Source organism: Vicugna pacos, chromosome 14 (genome assembly GCF_048564905.1).
Source record: "Vicugna pacos chromosome 14, VicPac4, whole genome shotgun sequence".
Taxonomy (NCBI): Eukaryota; Metazoa; Chordata; class Mammalia; order Artiodactyla; family Camelidae; genus Vicugna; species Vicugna pacos.
Window position 1 is genome coordinate 27,740,368 of NC_133000.1, and position 18,183 is coordinate 27,758,550.

The following is an 18,183-nucleotide window of genomic DNA, read 5'->3' on the forward strand; positions in this document are numbered from 1 at the left end:
ACATGTTTGCTTCTGCAAGGTTAGCGGGAGAATCTCTACTGCTTCTTAAAATCTCTCTGACTTCCAGATATTTTTGTCCCAACTTCCCTTTATACTATCCCAATCACAGCTCCTTTGATTTCCTTTTATCCTTCTGCCTCCTACATTTGCTTTTGACTCCTAGTGTGTCTCCTAAATCATAATGAGGTTGAGACCAAGAATGGTAATTCTAATGTGGCCTGTGTGTCTGTCATCTTTCAGTTCTCACAGAACACATCCTATACCAACAAAATTTCATAATATTAGCATTCAACTTGGAAAAAGGTATCAAAGTTAATTAAGGTACGTGACATGAATAATACACTCAAAACCAAATATCAGTGTTAGATTTACTTCTGAGGGGGCAGAAATTTATGAACACATCTGTTAATATTGGATATTGTTATAGTAGACTATTTTGTATTTACATTATTATTATTAATATGATACAGAGTCAGCTAGAATGTGAGAAAGATATAGACATTATAAGTATTCCATGCCCTTGATTTTCACAAGGAATATAACCTGTGACTTTCATAAATCCCCAAATTCAAAAAATTAGGTATTTCTAATATTTGTGTAGTCTCTTAAATTTTATCTAAATTAACATGTTCCTTTAATCATCCTGACACCAGAAATTACCCCCACCAACTTACATTAGAGTTTTCTGTCATACCTGATGACCACTATTCTCAGAGAAGCAAATTTTTATTCTAACCTAGAAGTGTGGGGAGCCCAGCTGACCAAGATGGGAGGTGGGCAGAGGGTTCTTAGAGTAGGTGGCATTTAGACAAGGAGGAGTATTGGGGGAAGGGCAGTCCAGATGGAGGGAACTCTGCGTGTCCAGGCTTGGAGGCATGAGAGCACCAGTTCCTGTGCCTGGGAGATTATGGGAGAGATGGAGATGAAGGTCAGATGTAGAAGTGGTAGGCTGGAGCCAGGTCCAGAGGATTTTGTTCTAAGGAGTTTTTATTTTATTCAGATGACATTGCAAAGCCATTAAAGGGTTCTTTACATGAAAATAATGAAGTTTGGTGCTTTCAGAAAAAAAAATGTCCATTGGCAAGGTGGAAAATGGGATTGAGATGGAAGTGAGGCTATAATTTTATGTGTTGTGAGAAGTTACTCTATCCCATACTATACTGTATGTGTACTATAGTATACAGAAAATAACTATAAATGCAGTGTTTTGTGTAGTATTTATTTGTACATGGTCTGTGATAAGTGTCAGGAGTACAAAATTTAATAAAATACCTCATTCAAAAAATTCAGGGAAATAGTTGGATTTTGTAGCTTTTGCCCTAAAATAATTATTGTCTTATAATTTTATTTATTTATGTTTATATCATCAGTGTCATTGTTTGGGTTGGCTACAGTCCTAAATTGATTATAAAGATGTAATCATTTAGTGAAGTATATATTTGGGGTTTTAAAATGTTTGCTTCTAAATCCGTTGAACGATCAAACCTCTCTTGCTTCTATGTTTTGTATCATTTAAGCTGTCTTGAGGGTTTTGTTTCGTTTGGGTACCCCTAGAAGTCATGTTTTAGCCGAATAAGCCTAGGCCTGGATGGACTTGTTATATCATATTGGATTCTATGCAAAGTGTTAGGCATGTTGAAAAAAAGAAAAATCCTCTAAGAATGTGTTTCTGACAAAATTAATACAGGTAAGTAAAGCATTTACTTTCACGTGGCATTATATAATTTTCTCTAAAAGAACAAAAGGCACTGTCATTTCTTTATTCTGATTTTTAAAAACTTCCATCAGAGGTCCAGGCATACCTTGGAGATAATGCGAGTTCGGTTCCAGACCATCACGATAAAGCAAATATCTCAATGAAGCGAGTCACACAAATGTTTTTGATTTCCCAGTGCATATAAAAGTTATGTTTACACTATACTGTAGTCTATTAAGTGTGCAATAGCATTATATCTAAAAAAGTACATACTATACCTTAACTAAAAATTAGTTTATTGCTCAGAAATGCTAACCATCATCTAACAATTCAGAGTTGCCACAAACCTTCAATTTGTAAAAAAATGCAGTATTGGCAAAGTGCAGTGAAGTGAAGTGCAATAAAATGAAGTATGCCTGTAATTGATCATCACATGCACTTTTCCTAGAGATTTTCTCTTATCATTAACTGTATTTGTTGTACCTTTTAATTAGAATCAAATATAATTCTAGTTGACATTATTATCAACATTCTGAAAAAAATGATGTTAGATTACATCATTTTATGAGAGTAATCACTAACGTGTTCTATATGATATGTAGTGATTTGAGGTCAAATTGGGAATATTCAGTTGCTCAGTTTGTGATAGGGTTCTGTTCCAAAAGGATCTTATTTATAGTTTTATATATAGGTTTTTTTTTTCTTTTTGAATTTGGTTTTATAGAGTAGATATAGTTAACGGCCAGATTTTCAGGCTAACTTTCAAAAGTCAGTTTTTCCATACCTTAAGTTTATCAAAATATTACTTCATCAAAATATTATTTCAGTAATACATAACTACAGTTTAAAACAATGCCCACTGGAAATACGTATTTTAAGTTTAACTTGGGAGAGAAGGAGCAGGTCTGCTTCTATCATGGAAGGTACCTGATTTGGCCAGAGATAGAGGGAGGGAATGCTTTAACACAGTAAAGTTAAAACCGTAACTTTCTACATCTAAATAAGACCAGGACAGCCTTAATTTGTTCTGAATGAGGAACAAAGGGCATTGTGAGACAAGTGGACAGAGTAACTCTCTTAAATTTCATACTTCTCTATTTCTTTGTTTTTCTAGCTTATTTTGTAAATTAAGTATGTGTTACAAGCTTTTTTTATATTTCTCCATATTTTGTGTCAAAGTTTTAAAAAGTAGAGAATGTAATCCAGTTATATAAAGGGTAACACTTGAAAGAAAAGATATGAACAGAATTCAAATAGAGATATCTTTTATGAAAAGGATAAGGTTTAAAATTAAACGAATGTAGGCACAAAGAACTCATCCATCATTCGTAAATGTTGGACATGGTCATAGGTGATCCAGCTTCCTCTTTGCAGGACCCAGTCTCATTTCCTACTTTTCCTCTTTTATTCCTTGACTCATAGAAATCTGTAATCTCTCAGAAAGCATGAGTATCCGATTCTCAGACCTTTTGGTTTGCTGGTATCATTCAGAAGAGCGCCTCATTGCTAGTTGCATCTGTATCCTTTCCACTTTCAGGCTTGCCAGCTTGTTTCTTCCTTGTAGAACTTACTGAAGGCAGCAAGATGTATCCAACCCCTTTCATCACCCTGACATTTTCACAGTAAGTTCTCTAAAGCATTGGCCTCATTAGTTAAGTGGTCAGTTCTAAGACAATAGGCTATAGTTTAACTGTTCAATGAAGAGTGCCAACTTCCTGTTAGGGGATGAGGGCACTATCACTACCTGCACCCTTCCTTTACTAAACAAGTTTTACGTTTTAGGTTCTGTCACTAGTATCACTCTTTTTACCTGGCACCAATTTCCAAATTAGTTTGCTTTAAACTATAAGCCACAGAAATCCAAATAAGGAAAAAAGTAATTTTTTGGCTAGCATAACTAGAAAGCTTTCTTTGTTTCTGAATTGTGCTTTTTTGTGTGTTGATTGACTGTCTTCACATAGTAGCAAAGACTGGCCCAGGTATCACCAAGTATAGCGTAAGGCCAACATATAAGGGGGCATAATGACATGTAAAAGTAGGCAAGTAAAGACTCGTCTCAATTTTGCAAGCACATTTTTCTGGGAAGAGATGGATACCTTTTATCATATAATTATTGATTCCTCAAGCTCTGCTGAGTCCCACTGGGGATGTTGGCATTGGTGTGTGTGAAGTGGCTGGAATGAATCCAAAGAGACTTGGGTAAAAGAGTACTATAGTTGTCGGTGTCAAGTTTTCATTTATAATATGAAAAAGTAATACAAAAATATTTCTCAGAAACAGTCAAGTGGTCCTTATACCTGGAAGATCAGACAGAAAAAGACCTTCCATCTTCTAATGTCTGTATCTGCCCCCTTCTTAGTCAGGAGAGCCTCAGACATCCTAATTGATTCTATCAGGAATATCTGTCAAAGGGAAGGAGAACTTCCCATCAAAGTAGAATTCTGTTACCAAAAGAAAGGGAAAGGATTGGACAGGATTCTGGGACAGATAAACACAACTGATTCTGCACTAACTGAACTCACAGCTCTTGTATTTACTGGTTGTGTGTCTTTGGGCAAGTTATGTAATCTCTTAAACCTTAATTTCTTTTTTGGGAAATGGGGGAATAGTAGCAACACCTAAGTTGAGAGCTGCTGAGAAGACCAAACTGGATTATGCATATAAAGTTCTAAGCACAATGTGTGGCACATAGGCCTCCATATAATGGTATCTCTGCCATCACCACCACTGCCCTTGTCGACATGATCATCATTGTGGTTAGCAATAGTGGCAGTAGCATCCTCTACTCATTGTCTCTTCATCTCCATCCCCACTACCCTACTTTAGGTCCTCATCAACCCTCCACTGACTCTTTGCAGAACTTTGTCATCTCATCCTTCATAATGCAGTGAGTGATCTTTCAAAACACAAATTTGATCCCACTACCCCCTTGCTTGAAATGCTCCATTGACTCTTGTTGGCAGAATAAAATTCAGACTATATTACATGTCCTGTTTTTGTGGTGTTCCATTTCTCTATTTTCTATGGATTTTGTGAGAGGTAGCATTTGTCTTCGTTAACAATACTGTGTAATTTAAAATTCCATGTAATATTTAGATATAAATAATAGATTTAGATATTAGCAGATACAGTATTAATGGTTGATGGGTAATGCACATGAAGTTGCAACTTTTGATGGTTGTTAGGTATCTTTTTTAAAAATTTTTGTTTAATCAAGTTTCAAGTCATATAGATTTATAGCTTGGACTTTGAAGACTGAAGAATAGGGACTACAGGAAGGAAATGTGACAGAATGGTAATAGTTTAATTGGAAAGGCGGGAAACAAGGTCTAGAAGAGAGAGAATGTGTGTTAGACTAGATGTTCTTGTGAGGGATTTCCTCAAGAAAGAATTGCCCATATATTGACTCTTGTGTCTGTTTACATCTAATTGCATCAGACAACATTCCTCTTCATTTCCCCATGCAACTGATTGATTCAAATTAATGTTTGAATGCTTCCTTGGAAGTCAGGGATGAATGGTTGCTATGGAAATAGTCATAAGATGCTAGCAAAATAGAGAAAATATGTAGCTATCTATTTACTACCTATCACTTTCAGTCTATTCCTAACCACCCCTATGACTTTTCCAGGCCTTGATTTTTCCTTATAGGACTGATTCCTTCCTCCCATTCCTTTTTTTTTTAGTGGAAATTTGCCCCGTATTTCTAGATAGTGATTTAAGGTTAACTTGAATTAATTGTTCTCCGGTTCTGTTTTGTGGACTTGTAACCTTAACAGTGAATCGTCTATACCAGTGCTACTTAATGTCTGATTTCGACCAAGTACAGATCAGTAATAAAACTGAAAGTATTTCAGAAACTCTTCTAGCAATTTGTCAGTGCCTCAACATTTTGTAAAAGTAAGTCAATAGTTAATTGGAAATTAAAACCAGAACCAACAAATACAACAAGAATTCTGGTCCTTGGCTAGAGTTACTTTGAAATGCTCTGGTCTATATTGTTATGACATTGTCGTCCCTAGATTTGCAAGCATTCTGACAGCATAGTGCCTGACAGTTTCCTTTTGTCAAGGGAGGTGGTTTAAGGTGTTAGATAAAATGTGAGGTAGAAAGTGAAAATATGCCACAGTCATGCACATGAAATGTCCTGATTATAAATGTAAATTTAATGTTATTTGAATTTGATTATTGATTGTATATAGAAATTTATATATGAGTTTAAGGATAACTTTAGTGGAAATTTTGTAATATAGTATATAGAAATGTTGTTAAAATTAACTTGCCATATATTTGAAATGTACTTTTTAAAGATACGTTAGTTTTTTTAAAAAAAATCAAGAAGAGACACTAAACAGGCAGTTGAATTTAGAGATCAAGTAGAGGTGGAAGAGCCAGCAGAGGAAGCTGAGAAAGCATTTGCCAGAAAGTAGGAGGAGTATGAAGGAACCTGAGAGATAAGGATGGGAAGTGTCCATGAGATTTACATAGCATCAGTTACCTGCTGGAATGTTTGACAACTGGTTCTGGGGGAAGAGGTGAGAGGCAGGGGAGGGATGCTCTGATTTTCAGCTTTCCTTGATTTCTGTGTTATAAATATTCCCACTGTGGCTACTATCAACAGTTTCACAACCAGATTGCAGATTTTCTGACAATTTAATGATCAGTTTTTGTGCCCTGTTCAGACTGGCTCCAATACATCACTGATTGGAGACCTTGACAAAAATAGTGTCTGTGAAGTAGTGGGGCTAGAAGAAGAGCTGAAGGATATCCAGTAGGTAAATGTTCTATGGGCATTGAAATGATTATTTTGAAGAGAATGGTAAAAAAGAACATATTTGATATAATATGAAAAAGCTTTAGGCTTGGAGTGATGGGCAGTTTTCTGTCTGTCAAGTTTTTGTTAACTTTTTTTTTATTGAGTTATAGTCAGTTTACAGTGTTGTGTCCATTTCCACTGTAGAGCACAAGTTTTCAGTTATACATGAACATACATATATTCATTGTCGCATTCTTTTTCTCTGTGAGCTACCACAAGATCTTGTGTATATTTCCCTGTGCACGTATTTTTAAAAGGCTACATTTTATTATAGTAAAAAATAAATTTTACTATATGGAGAACATAATCATTTAACATAATCATTTAACGACTACTTGTGTTTATATGTACCTGTTAGGAATGAGATATAGTTCCTTGTCTTAAGCTTTGTAATCTAAGTCAGAATTCATACAGAATAAATTTATAGAGGAAAAGTAATTTTTTAGAGGAAACAAAGTATATAAGTTTTGAGCTGACAGACAAATTTTTATAGTCAAAGAGTTTTGTGATCATTACAGAATATACAGAATGTCTAAAGATGTTTTACAGAAAAGCCCCGATTTGGATAATTGAGAAGATTAGTTGAAAATTTTGATGTGAAAAAATATGTATAATCTGGTTCATATATAGACATCAAAGTATTAGAAAGTGTTATGCTTCTGTTTTAATGCGAATTCATATACTAATCAGTTAATACCATCTTTTTGTAACAAATATCTTTAATGATCTGTTTTTGTTTTGCTTTCTTTGTTGAAGAATTACTCATCAGTAATTTCAGATATTTTACTTGAATTAATGTATACATTAGTAGGTAACCTATTGTACTGTGGTACTATGACTTTTTAAAAATAGTATCTAGCCCATAAATGGACATTCCTTGGTTTTGCATTAATGGAAAGAGATTATTAATTTTAGGTCAGGATTCTGGCAGTCCTAGTACCTCAATTTTTATTTTTAGTCAATCAGAGATTGTGAAAGAGCTTTTGTGATTTCTGCATCTCACCAGAAATGAACAGATACAGTGATAAAATTGTAGCTCACATGTTGTTTGTTACATCCTGTTTTGTTTCTCTGGGCAGGTAGTGTGGTGTAGTGAGAAAATCATGGGCTTTTGCTTCAGTTAGGTTTGAACTAAGCTCTGGCTTCAACATTTTCTAGCTATTAGCCTTGCTTTGTTTCTTCACTTGTAATATTGCCCTTCAGGGTGGTTGGGAGAATTGTATGAAGTAATATAGCCAAAAGATCTTTATGCATTTATCAAAATACATCAAATTGTACATCTGAAATATATGTAGTTTACTGTACAAGCATTATACCGCAATGAAAGTGTTTTTTAAAAAAAAGATCTTAGAGTCAGGCGCACATAGTAAAATCTTAATTAAGCCATTTCTTCAGGTAGGTGTCTCAGAATATAATGAAGAATCATCTTGGGAAACAAAATGTACTTGTTTTTCTACTATAAAAATCGTGCAACTACAACTGGAGAATGAATACTTTGCAAAGAAGTATTAATATTTTAAGGTACCTGATTAATTCAGCACATTCTTATGTACAAACCTAAATAATTTGTGACAGTTAATAAATTCATTCTTAAGGATACTTGCATTTCAAATCATGGGAATGTGAAACATTGTGATCAATTATCTTATAAACATGCATTCTGAAACTCCTGACCTGGTGTAATAGAAACATTTTATTACAAGTCAGACTAAACTCATGTAGCATTCTTTGATTCATTTTATCACGTGAACTTTTATCAGTTTGATCTTTTAGATGTTTTCACAGTTTTATCTATTTTGTGATGAATGTTTCTTTTTTTTTTTGCTTATTTTCCTTTTCCTTTTTTTTCCTATTTAATATTAAATATTACCAATTTTTAATTTATGTTTTTGTTTCATCTTTCCCCTTCAGGTCATTTTTAAAAAAGAAAAAAAATAGTGATGCGTTTTATTCTGCTTCCTATACAGAAGTGTATCTCAGGATAGTTACTGTTAGAGTGACTACAGCCCTGGCCTGTGGTGCCGATTAGTATTCGTGGTTTGGAATCATCATGCCTCCTCAGGAAGGGTGGCAGAGAGCATCTAGATTGTTACTGGAGGATTGAGGAGCTTTCTATTTGATTTTTGGGGCTATTGCTTAATTTATTTAAAATTACCTTTTCCACAGTTTAATGACTGAGCATTTTCTGTTATTTATTTAATAGATTAGTTCAATTTCAAAATATTTACTTTAGCTCTGACTTCATTACTTAACTACCTAAGATAAAAGATATTAGGTTTAAGGAAATCCAAGAATGATGAAACCTTTAAGGGACCTTCCTTGACTTACAGTTATTTTATTTTGGAATGAAATAGATGTTTATGGAAACTATGTTCTTTTAGAAGCACAATTTTGTCTTCTGCCTCATTGAGTTTATTTATTTTTAAGAGGAATTCTTATTTAAAAAGTAGTTTCCTTTATAGATTTTCCTTTCCCTATATTATCTCAGCATAATAATGGAAATGAAGTGTATTCATTAGTAGTAAAATTATTTGTTTTATTCTGTAATCTAATGTACATCATCAGTTAAATGATTAGGAAATCTTTACCTTTTTGTTTTTCTTTTAGAAGAGCTGAAATCAAATTCTCCCACACCTGTCAAACCTAATTGAAGCCTCCATTCTGTATGCATAGTTATTCAGACTGCCATTTGTAGTCCAGGATACTTAGTTATTCTCATGATGACTTAGTTTAATTGTACTTCCTGACCATCGTAGATATTTGGTGTCCCTAACTGGAATAATTTAAGAACAGTTGATCCCTAAACACAGGAGATCTAAAAAGCTTAATTCTCAAATATCTCAAATAAACCTCATTGTCAGCAAATAAAATACCTTCATATTTGACTTATTTTGGAAGCTGAAATTTTTTTTCAACTCACTATACAAGTGATACCTCTCTCTATTAAATAAACCTCATAACATCTGTATGTTAAGGTGACTTGGGGACTATTGATAATGTATGTAAAGTGCTAATGTTGGGTACCTGATACATAGCAGATAGTCAGCAAGAGGTGGCTGCTGCCTTCGTCCTCTAATAATGACTGGAACAAATGCCAACACATGTGTTCTGCTGAAAAGGCTCATTTGTGTCCATTTTTCTTTTCTCTAAAGAAAAAATTAATATTGACTACTGTGGTTTAAAATAAGATAAGGTATTTGTGCTATATCTATGAAGCAGATCTTGGGAAAAGTGATTTTAAAAAAATGTCTCTGTATATGGTCTTGGTTAGTTTTGAGATCTTGCATATTTGAAAAATTTTTCTTTGTTACAGTTAATGGGTAGTTTAGCTGCATGTAGAATTATACTTAGAAAACAATTTTCCTTTAATTTCAAAAAACGTTTGAAGTATAGGTTGCCTTCTAGCTTCTAGTTGTTCTGTTGAGAAGTCTCTTGTCGTTTTGAGCCTTGATCTTTATCTTGACTTGTTTTGTCTCTCAGGAACTTTTAAAAGTCTCCTCTTTATTCCTGTTGATCTAAACATTTTATCTGGTACCTCTTTTCCTCCAGTGAGTGTTTGGAAATGTATGGAGATAGTTTTGGTAACCATGGTGACTAGGAGTGCTGAGGGAGAATGCTTTGGTGTTTACTACCTGGAGGTCAAAGAGGTTAATTTTCTTGCAAATATAAGAAACATGATCACCCAGAATGTCAGTAGTGCCTCTGATAAGAAGTATTGTGATTCCAGGGAAATATAAGAATGATCCTGATCTGTGTATTGATTATAGTGTATGACAAGAGAAACAAGACATGTGCACCAAAGGCCTGTCAATATATTTGGTAATAGTGTTATGCTATATGAAACAATGGAAGAAGAAAGAGAAATAATATGGTACAAGTTGAAGTAGATTAAAAATCACTATGTGAAATATAGGCTTCAAATTATCTGTGAGTATATATTTACCATGTTACTGATTTTGGTTTCTAGTTAGACATTATCTGCACTGTTGTGCTCAATCATATTTTTGACATTTTTTTCTGTATTTCTAAGTAGTACCTGCTGTTAATTAGTTTGATAGGTCAAGAAAATTATTGACTCTTTTCTTTAGTAGGACATCTAATTGTAATCCAAACACTTAGCAATTCCTGATCCAGAAAGATTTGAGAAATATTTTTTCTGCAAAGGCTGGAACTTGACTGACAGTGATAACTATACATGTTTAAATGGGACTGGGATTCAGAAGGGAGTTGAGCAAGGGTTGTAGTTGCATGGCTTCATAGCAGCTTCTGAGTTATCAGTTTATAGTTATATTTCATTAACGTCTTGGGACATGAATTACCAGGATAACATAATATAGATAGCTATATTATAGCGATGCACATATTCAGTGGCAAAGACAAGTTACTTCTGAATTATCCACCATTTTTTCATGGTTCATGCTTTACATCACTAATGTGGCTAATCAGGCTAACTGTGCATTAGAAATACAGGACTCTAAGGCAGTAAAGAGGGATTAGGGTAATGAGGTGAGAAGATAGTGGAAGATGTTAAAATAGTTTAATAATTAAGTATTAATGTAGAGTCTCCATTTTAATATGCATATGATATGCTTCTACTTTTCAGAACCTAAATCACAGCCGCAGCAGCTTCATCAAGGGCAACACAGGTTGTCAAATACTGAGCAAAATGGAGTAAAAGATAATAATCAACCCAGATACCTTCCTCGGAATGATACAAGACAGCCAAGAAATGAAAAACCTCCTCGCTTTCAAAGAGACACCCAGAATTCAAAGGCAATTTTAGAAGGCAGTGGATTACCTAGAAATCGAGGTTCTGAAAGACCAAGTACTTCTTCAGGATCTGAAGTATGGGCTGAAGAGAGAATCAAATGTGATAGACCATATTCTAGATATGAGAGAACTAAAGATACTTCATACCCTTTAAGTTCCCAGCACAATGATGCTGCGTTTAAAAGAAGGGATAACTCTATGCAAAGCCGATCAGGAAAAGGTCCATCCTACACGGAGGCAAAAGAAAATCCACTTCCTCAAGAATCCATAGATTATAATAATCAAAAACGTGGGAAAAGAGAAAACCAAACAGCAAATCCCGATCATTTTTATGACAGGAAACCACGAACAATAAATAATGAAGCTTTTAGTGCTGTAAAAATTGAAAAACATTTTAATGTAAATACTGATTACCAGAATCCTGTCCGAACAAATAATTTCATTGGTGTTCCGAATGGAGAGACAGAAACACCACTGAAGGGAAGGCGAGTAGGACCTATTAAACCAGCAGGACCCATCACAGCTACACCCTATGATGATAAAATATTTTATAATAGTGGGCCCAAAAGAAGATCTGGGCCAATTAAACCAGAAAAAGTACTAGAATCATCCATTCCGATGGAGTATGCAAAACTGTGGAAACCTGGAGATGAATGTTTTGCACTTTATTGGGAAGACAACAAGGTATGCATGCTGTAAAGTAACTAAATACTAATATTACAGAATGTAATATTATAGTGAGACCATAGAAAGCCATTGCCTTGGGACTGAGTTGTGTTCTATGATTGTACTTGTTTAAAGTCTTTGAATGGATGTGTAGATATATAATTTATCAAAGGAAAAACAAAATATTTAATATTTTTTATGGATGGTTGGGAGTCCTGTAAGAGTTTGTTAGGTTAGGTTTGAGTTTCATTTGCATGTCAGAGAACTGTTGTAAAAATGATTAAGTAAAATTGATAAGTTACTTAAATTACTGTCAACTGAACTATTAATGTTTGCTTTTCTTTCTAGTAAAATCTGCTTCACAAGGAAGAAAATCAGTTGAGTGGCACAGAGTTAAATTCTGCAGGTTTCGTTTAATTTAAAGAAAATATACATGATCAGTCTACTTTAAAAAAATTAACAGCAGGAATGTTAATTATTTAGCTAATAATAAATAATTTAATAAGTATTAAACCTGTCATTTAAACACATCAGTGCCTTATTTCATGTTCTAAAATTATCACAATTTGTTATTTTTTGTTTCGGTTCCTGCATTCATAGCCTTTTCCCCTACCATGATTTTAAGTTCCATGACGGCAGGAACGTGTCTGTCCAGTTTTCCTCTACTGCCCTGCTCCTCCCATAGTGTAGGAATTTCATAATTATGTGTTGACTTTGTTAATTGGTTCATTCTTAAGGGGGCATTTAACAAAACAGTGGGGTGCTTAGGGGACTGGAGATATCAGCAAGGTAATGAAAACGGAGGAAAGGGAATTACTGTGTAAGAGACCTAGGTAGATGTGAGGATCAAGTCAAACAATATTTCATATGTAGAGTAGTTTCACTTGGTAAGGGTATGCCCATGTGTGTGGCTAAAAGGAGTTAAAATTAACTGAAAATCTCAAGAATCTGAAATTCAGGCTAGGGAAGGTGGTTGGACCTTTTACAAAATGCTTATAGGCCTTGGGATCAGGAACCAGGCTCCACTGTGTTCAGTGAGTGATGAGGCACAAGCAGGGTGTTAGATGTCACCTGATGATAGCAGCAAGCAGGGGTCCAGGGTGGTATAACTAGATGGCATAGCCTTTTAAGGTTTTTGTATGAATATGGGGTGACATTTGTCTAGAAGCAGCATCTCTACTGTCAAGTTTTTATTCAAGGTTAGAAGCAGGGGAGGAGACAGCACTAGCTGTATCCTTTCTTTTTTTCAAGAAAAAAAAAGCCTTCCCAGAAATACCAGCAATCTCATTGGTTAGAACTATTTCACATGGCCATTTCCTGATGTGGAAAGCAAGTACCAGTGTTCTTCACTATCTAGACTCCTACTCTTGCAGCTGAGACCACTCACTTTCCAAAATACAGGAACTCTTTGATTTGGCTAGTGAGGGATTACTTATGCTTAGCTGTTCCTCCAACATGGTAGAGGCAAGAAAATGTGCAGTGGTTGGAAAACAATGCTAGTTTATAGAACTAACATTGTCTATCTTAGAAGGGAGTGTCCACTTCTGTCAGATGCTTCTGTGAAAGTTAAGATGAGGATGGAAAATTTTTATTTTGCATTGGACAATGCGGAGTTGATGGTGACCTTGACCAGCAGAGGAAGTAAATGATTGGAGTTCAAGTCCAATAATGCTTGAAAGGCTTGGTGAAAGACTTGGGCTTTCCATTGAAATCCCATGAGGATTGTACCCCAGTAGTAAGTGCAAAATACAAACAAGCCATTACAAAGCGTTGAATCAACCCTGTACCTGATCAAGGATATCTATTTGTATTCTGTCTGCCCACCAAAAAAAGTTTATCCTCTTTTGGGGAAAAGTAACATTTTCTAGAACCTCAGAGGGTATTTTATCTGCAATGTCTCGCATCCTATAAAAATTTATGAGATGTGGTTAAAAATACAGAGAGAGAAAGTATATGAATGACCAGAAACAAATAAAGCAACAGAGAATAATCACAGACCTAACAAATTCAGATATTAGACAAGTTCTTCAACAAATATTAAGTATTCAACAAACCATAATTGAGTAGCTGCTAAGTGTTAGGTGCTTGGGATGTGTCAGATACTTTTGGTGGTGCTATTATCCAAATAACCTTCAAATACCTAATAAGATTGTTATTAAAGCTTTTTTTTTTTAATTGAAGTATAGTCAGTTTTCAGTTTACGATATTGTGTTAGTTTCTGATGTGGAGCATAGTAATTCATTTATACATATATGTTCCCTTTCCTATTTTTCATTATAGACTATTACAAGATATTGAATATAGTTCCCTCTCGTTTACAGTAGGACCTTCTTGTTTATCTGTTTTATGTATAGTAGTCAGTATCTGCAAATCTCAAACTCTCAATTTATCCCTCCCCCTCTTTCCCTGCCCCAGTAACCATGAGTTTGTTTTCTCTATCGGTGAATCTGTTTCTGTTTTGTAAATAAGTTCATTTGAGTCTTCTTTTTTTTTTATTTTCAGATTCCACATATAAGTGATAGCATATGGTATTTTTCTTTTTCTTTCTGGCTTGTGTTACTTAGTATGATAATCTCTAGGTCCATCCATATTGCTGCAAATGGCGTTATTGCCTTCCTTTTTATGTCTGAGTAGTATTCCATTGTATATATATGTGTGTGTGTGTGTGTGTGTGTGTGTGTGTGTGTGTGTGTGTGTGTATACCACAACTGCTTATCTATTCATCTGTTGATAGACATTTAGGTTGTTGCCTTGTCTTAGGTATTGTAAATAGTGCTGCTATGAACGTTGGAGTGCATGTATCTTTTTTAAAATAGGGTTTCCTCCAGATATATGCCCAAGAATGGGATGGCTGGATCATAGGGTAAGGAATCTATTCTTAGTTTTTTAAGGAATTTCTATACTGTTTTCCATAATGACTACACCAAATTACAGTCCCACCAACAGTGTAGGAGGGTTCCCTTTTCTCCATGCCCTCTCCAGCATTTATAGTTTATGGACTTTTTAATGATGGCCATTTTGACTGATGTGAGATGATACCTCATTGTAGTCCTGATTTGCATTTCTCTGATAATTAGCGATATTGAACATTTTTTCATGTGCCTGTTGGCCATTTGTATATCTTCATTGAAGAAATGCTTGTTTAGGTCTTCTGCCCAGTTTTGGATTGGGTTTTTTTGTTTGTTTGTTTGTTATTGAGTTGTGTGAGCTGTTTATATATTCTGGAAGTTAAGCCCTTGTTGGTCATATCATTTGCAAATATTTTCTCCCATTCTGTAGGTTGTCTTTTTGTTTTATTTATAGTTTTGTTTGCTGTGAAAATGCTTATACATTTAATTAGGTTCCATTTGTTTATATTTGCTTTTATTTCTCTTGCCTTGGTAGACTACCCTAGGAGAACATTGCTATGATTTATATTAGAGAATGCTTTGCCTGTGTTCTCTTCTAGGAGGTTTGTGCTGTCTTGTCTTATGTTTAAGTCTTTGAGCCATTTTTGAGTTTATTTTTGTGTATGGTATGAGCGAATGTTCTAATTTCATTGATTTACAATGTGGCTGTCCAACTTTCCCAACACCACTTGTCAAAGAGACTGTCTTTTCTCTATTGTATATTCTTGCCTCCTTTTTCGAAGATTAATTGACCATAGGTATGTGGGTTTATTTGTGGACTCTCTATGCTGTTCCACTGATCCACATGTCTGTTTTTTTGCCAATACCATGCTGTTTTAATTACTGTAGCTTTGTAGTATTGTCTGTAGTTAAGTCTGAAGCTGAGGGTTATGCACATCTAGCTTAATTCTTTTTCTTCAGTATTGTTTTGGCAATTCTGGGTCTTTTGTGATTCCATATAAATTTTAGGATTATTTGTTCTAGTTCTGTGAAAAATGTCCAGGGTAATTTGTTAGGGATCACATTAAATCTGTAGATTACTTTGGGTAGCATGGCCATTTTAGCAATATTAGTTCTTCTGATCCAAGAGCGTGGAATATCTTTCCATTTCTTTAAATTGTCTTTAACTTCCTTAGTCAGTGTTTTATAGTTCTCTGCCTATAAGTCTTTCACCTTCTTGGTCAGGTTTATTCCTAAGTTTTTAATTTAATTTAATTTAATTTTGTTTCTGATGTGATTTTTTAAAGGATTATGTTTTTTGCTTTCTTTTCCTGATATTTTCTTGTTAGTGTAAAGAATTGCCACAAATTTCTGCATATTAACCTTGTTTCCTGCAACCTTCCTGAATTTGTAATCAGCTCTAGTAGTTTTTGTATGGAGCCTTTGGGGTTTTCTATGTATAGTATCATGTATCTGCAGATAGTTACTGTTTTACCTCTTCTCTTCCAATTTGGATCTGTTTTATTTCTTTTTCTTGTTTGATTGCTATGGCTAGGACTTCCAATACTATATTGAATAGAAGTGGTAAGAGTGGGTATCCTTGTTTTGTTCCAGATTTTAATGGGAAGGCTTTCAACTTTTCACCATTGAGTGTTATGTTGGCTGTAGGTTTATCATAAATAGCTTTTATTATGTTGAGGAAGTTTCCCTCTATGCCCACTTTGTTAAGAGTTTTTATCATAAGTCAGTGCTAAATTTTATTCAGTACTTTTTCTGCATCTGTTGGATGACTATGTGATTTTTGTCCTTTCTTTTGTTGATGTGGTGTGTCATGTTGATTGATTTGCATATGTTGCACCATCCTTGTGTCCCTGGGATAAATCCAACTTGATTGTAGTGTATGATCTTTTTTATGTGATGTTGGATTTGATGTTGTGAATTTTTGCATCTATAATCATCAGATATTGGCCTATAATTTTCTTCTCTGATGGTGTCTTTGTCTGGTTTTGCTATCAGGGTAAAGGTGGCTTTATTGAATGAGTTTTTGAGCATTCTCTCCTCTTCAGTCTTTTGGAAGAATTTGTGAAGGATCGGTATGAGTTCTTTGTATGTTTGGTAGAATTCCCCTATGAAGCCATCTGGTTCTGGACTTCTATGGGCAGGGATTTTATTACTGAGTCTCTTTTACTTCCAGTGATTGGTCTTTTCAAATTATCTATTTCTTTATTCAGATTTGGTGGACTGTATGTTTCTGTAAGCCCTTGTCCATTTCTTCTAGGCAGTCCAATTTGTTGGCATTTAATTATTAATAGTATTCTCTTTTTTTTTAAATTTCTCATATTTCTATGGTATTGATTATAATTTCTCTTCTTTCATGTCTTATTTTGTTCACTTGTGTCTTCTCTCTTTTCTTCTTGGTGAGCCTGGCCAGAGGTTTGTTGATTTTATTTACTCTTTCAAAAAAACAGCTCTTGGTTTAATTGATTTTTTTCTATTGTTTTCTTAATTCTTTATTTTATTTATTTCCTCCCTGATCTTTATTATTTCTTTCCTTCTGCTGACTTTAGTTTTCATTTGTTCTTTTTCTAATTGTTTTAGATGATAAGTTAGGTTGTTTATTTGAGATTGTTCTTGTTTTTTGAGGAAGGCCTGTATTACTATGGAGTTCCTTCTTAGGACTGATTTTGCTGCATCCCAAACAAACAAAAATCTGCATTTTCTTGTTCCCCTCTCCTACATTTTATGATTTTGATGTCCTCTTTTACATCGTTATGTTTATTCTTTTTCTGTTTATTGTAGTTACCACATTTCCAATTGTGATTTTCTTTTTTTCTAAAGATTCTTGTTTCTTTTCTATTTAGAGCAGGCCTTTCAATTTTTTTTTTTTTAGGATAGGTTTAGTATTTCTGTATTCTTTTAGTTTTTGCTTATCTGAGAAATTCTTACTCTCTCCTTCTATTCTAAATGAAAATTTTGCTGGGTATATTTTCCTAGGTTGCAGGATTTTCTCTTTCAGAACTTTGAATATATCTTGTCACTCCCTTCTGGTCAGCCACATTTCAGTAGAGAAATCAGCTGATAGCCTTGTGAAGGTTCTTTTATAGCTAACTCTTTCCTTTTCTCTTGCTGCCTCTAGAATCTTCTCTTTATCTTTAACTTTAGCCATCTTAATTTTACTATGTCTAGGTATAGAACTGTTTGGGTTTATCTTGTTTGGGACCCTCTGTGCTTCCTGTACTTGGATATCTGTTTCATTCTTTAGGTTTGGGAGGTTTTCAGCCATAACTTCTTCAAATATATTTTCAGTACCCTTTTCTCTCTCTTCTCCTTCAGGGACCCCTATTATGCATAGGTTGGCATGCCATAGGTACCTTATATTGCTTTCTTTTTTTTATTTTGTTTTGTTT

At 34.4% G+C, this 18,183-nt stretch overlaps 1 protein-coding gene across 4 annotated transcripts in view; it reads left to right on the forward strand.

Moving 5' to 3' along the window:
- Window positions 1–18,183, forward strand: part of TDRD3 (tudor domain containing 3) — a 153,558-nt gene that overhangs the window by 95,394 nt on the left and 39,981 nt on the right. For all 4 annotated transcript variants that reach the window (XM_072976648.1, XM_072976644.1, XM_072976646.1 and 1 more), the window contains exon 11: window positions 11,116–11,966. In XM_072976648.1, the coding sequence (XP_072832749.1) occupies window positions 11,116–11,966 (851 nt within the window). The remainder of the gene's footprint in view (window positions 1–11,115; window positions 11,967–18,183) is intronic.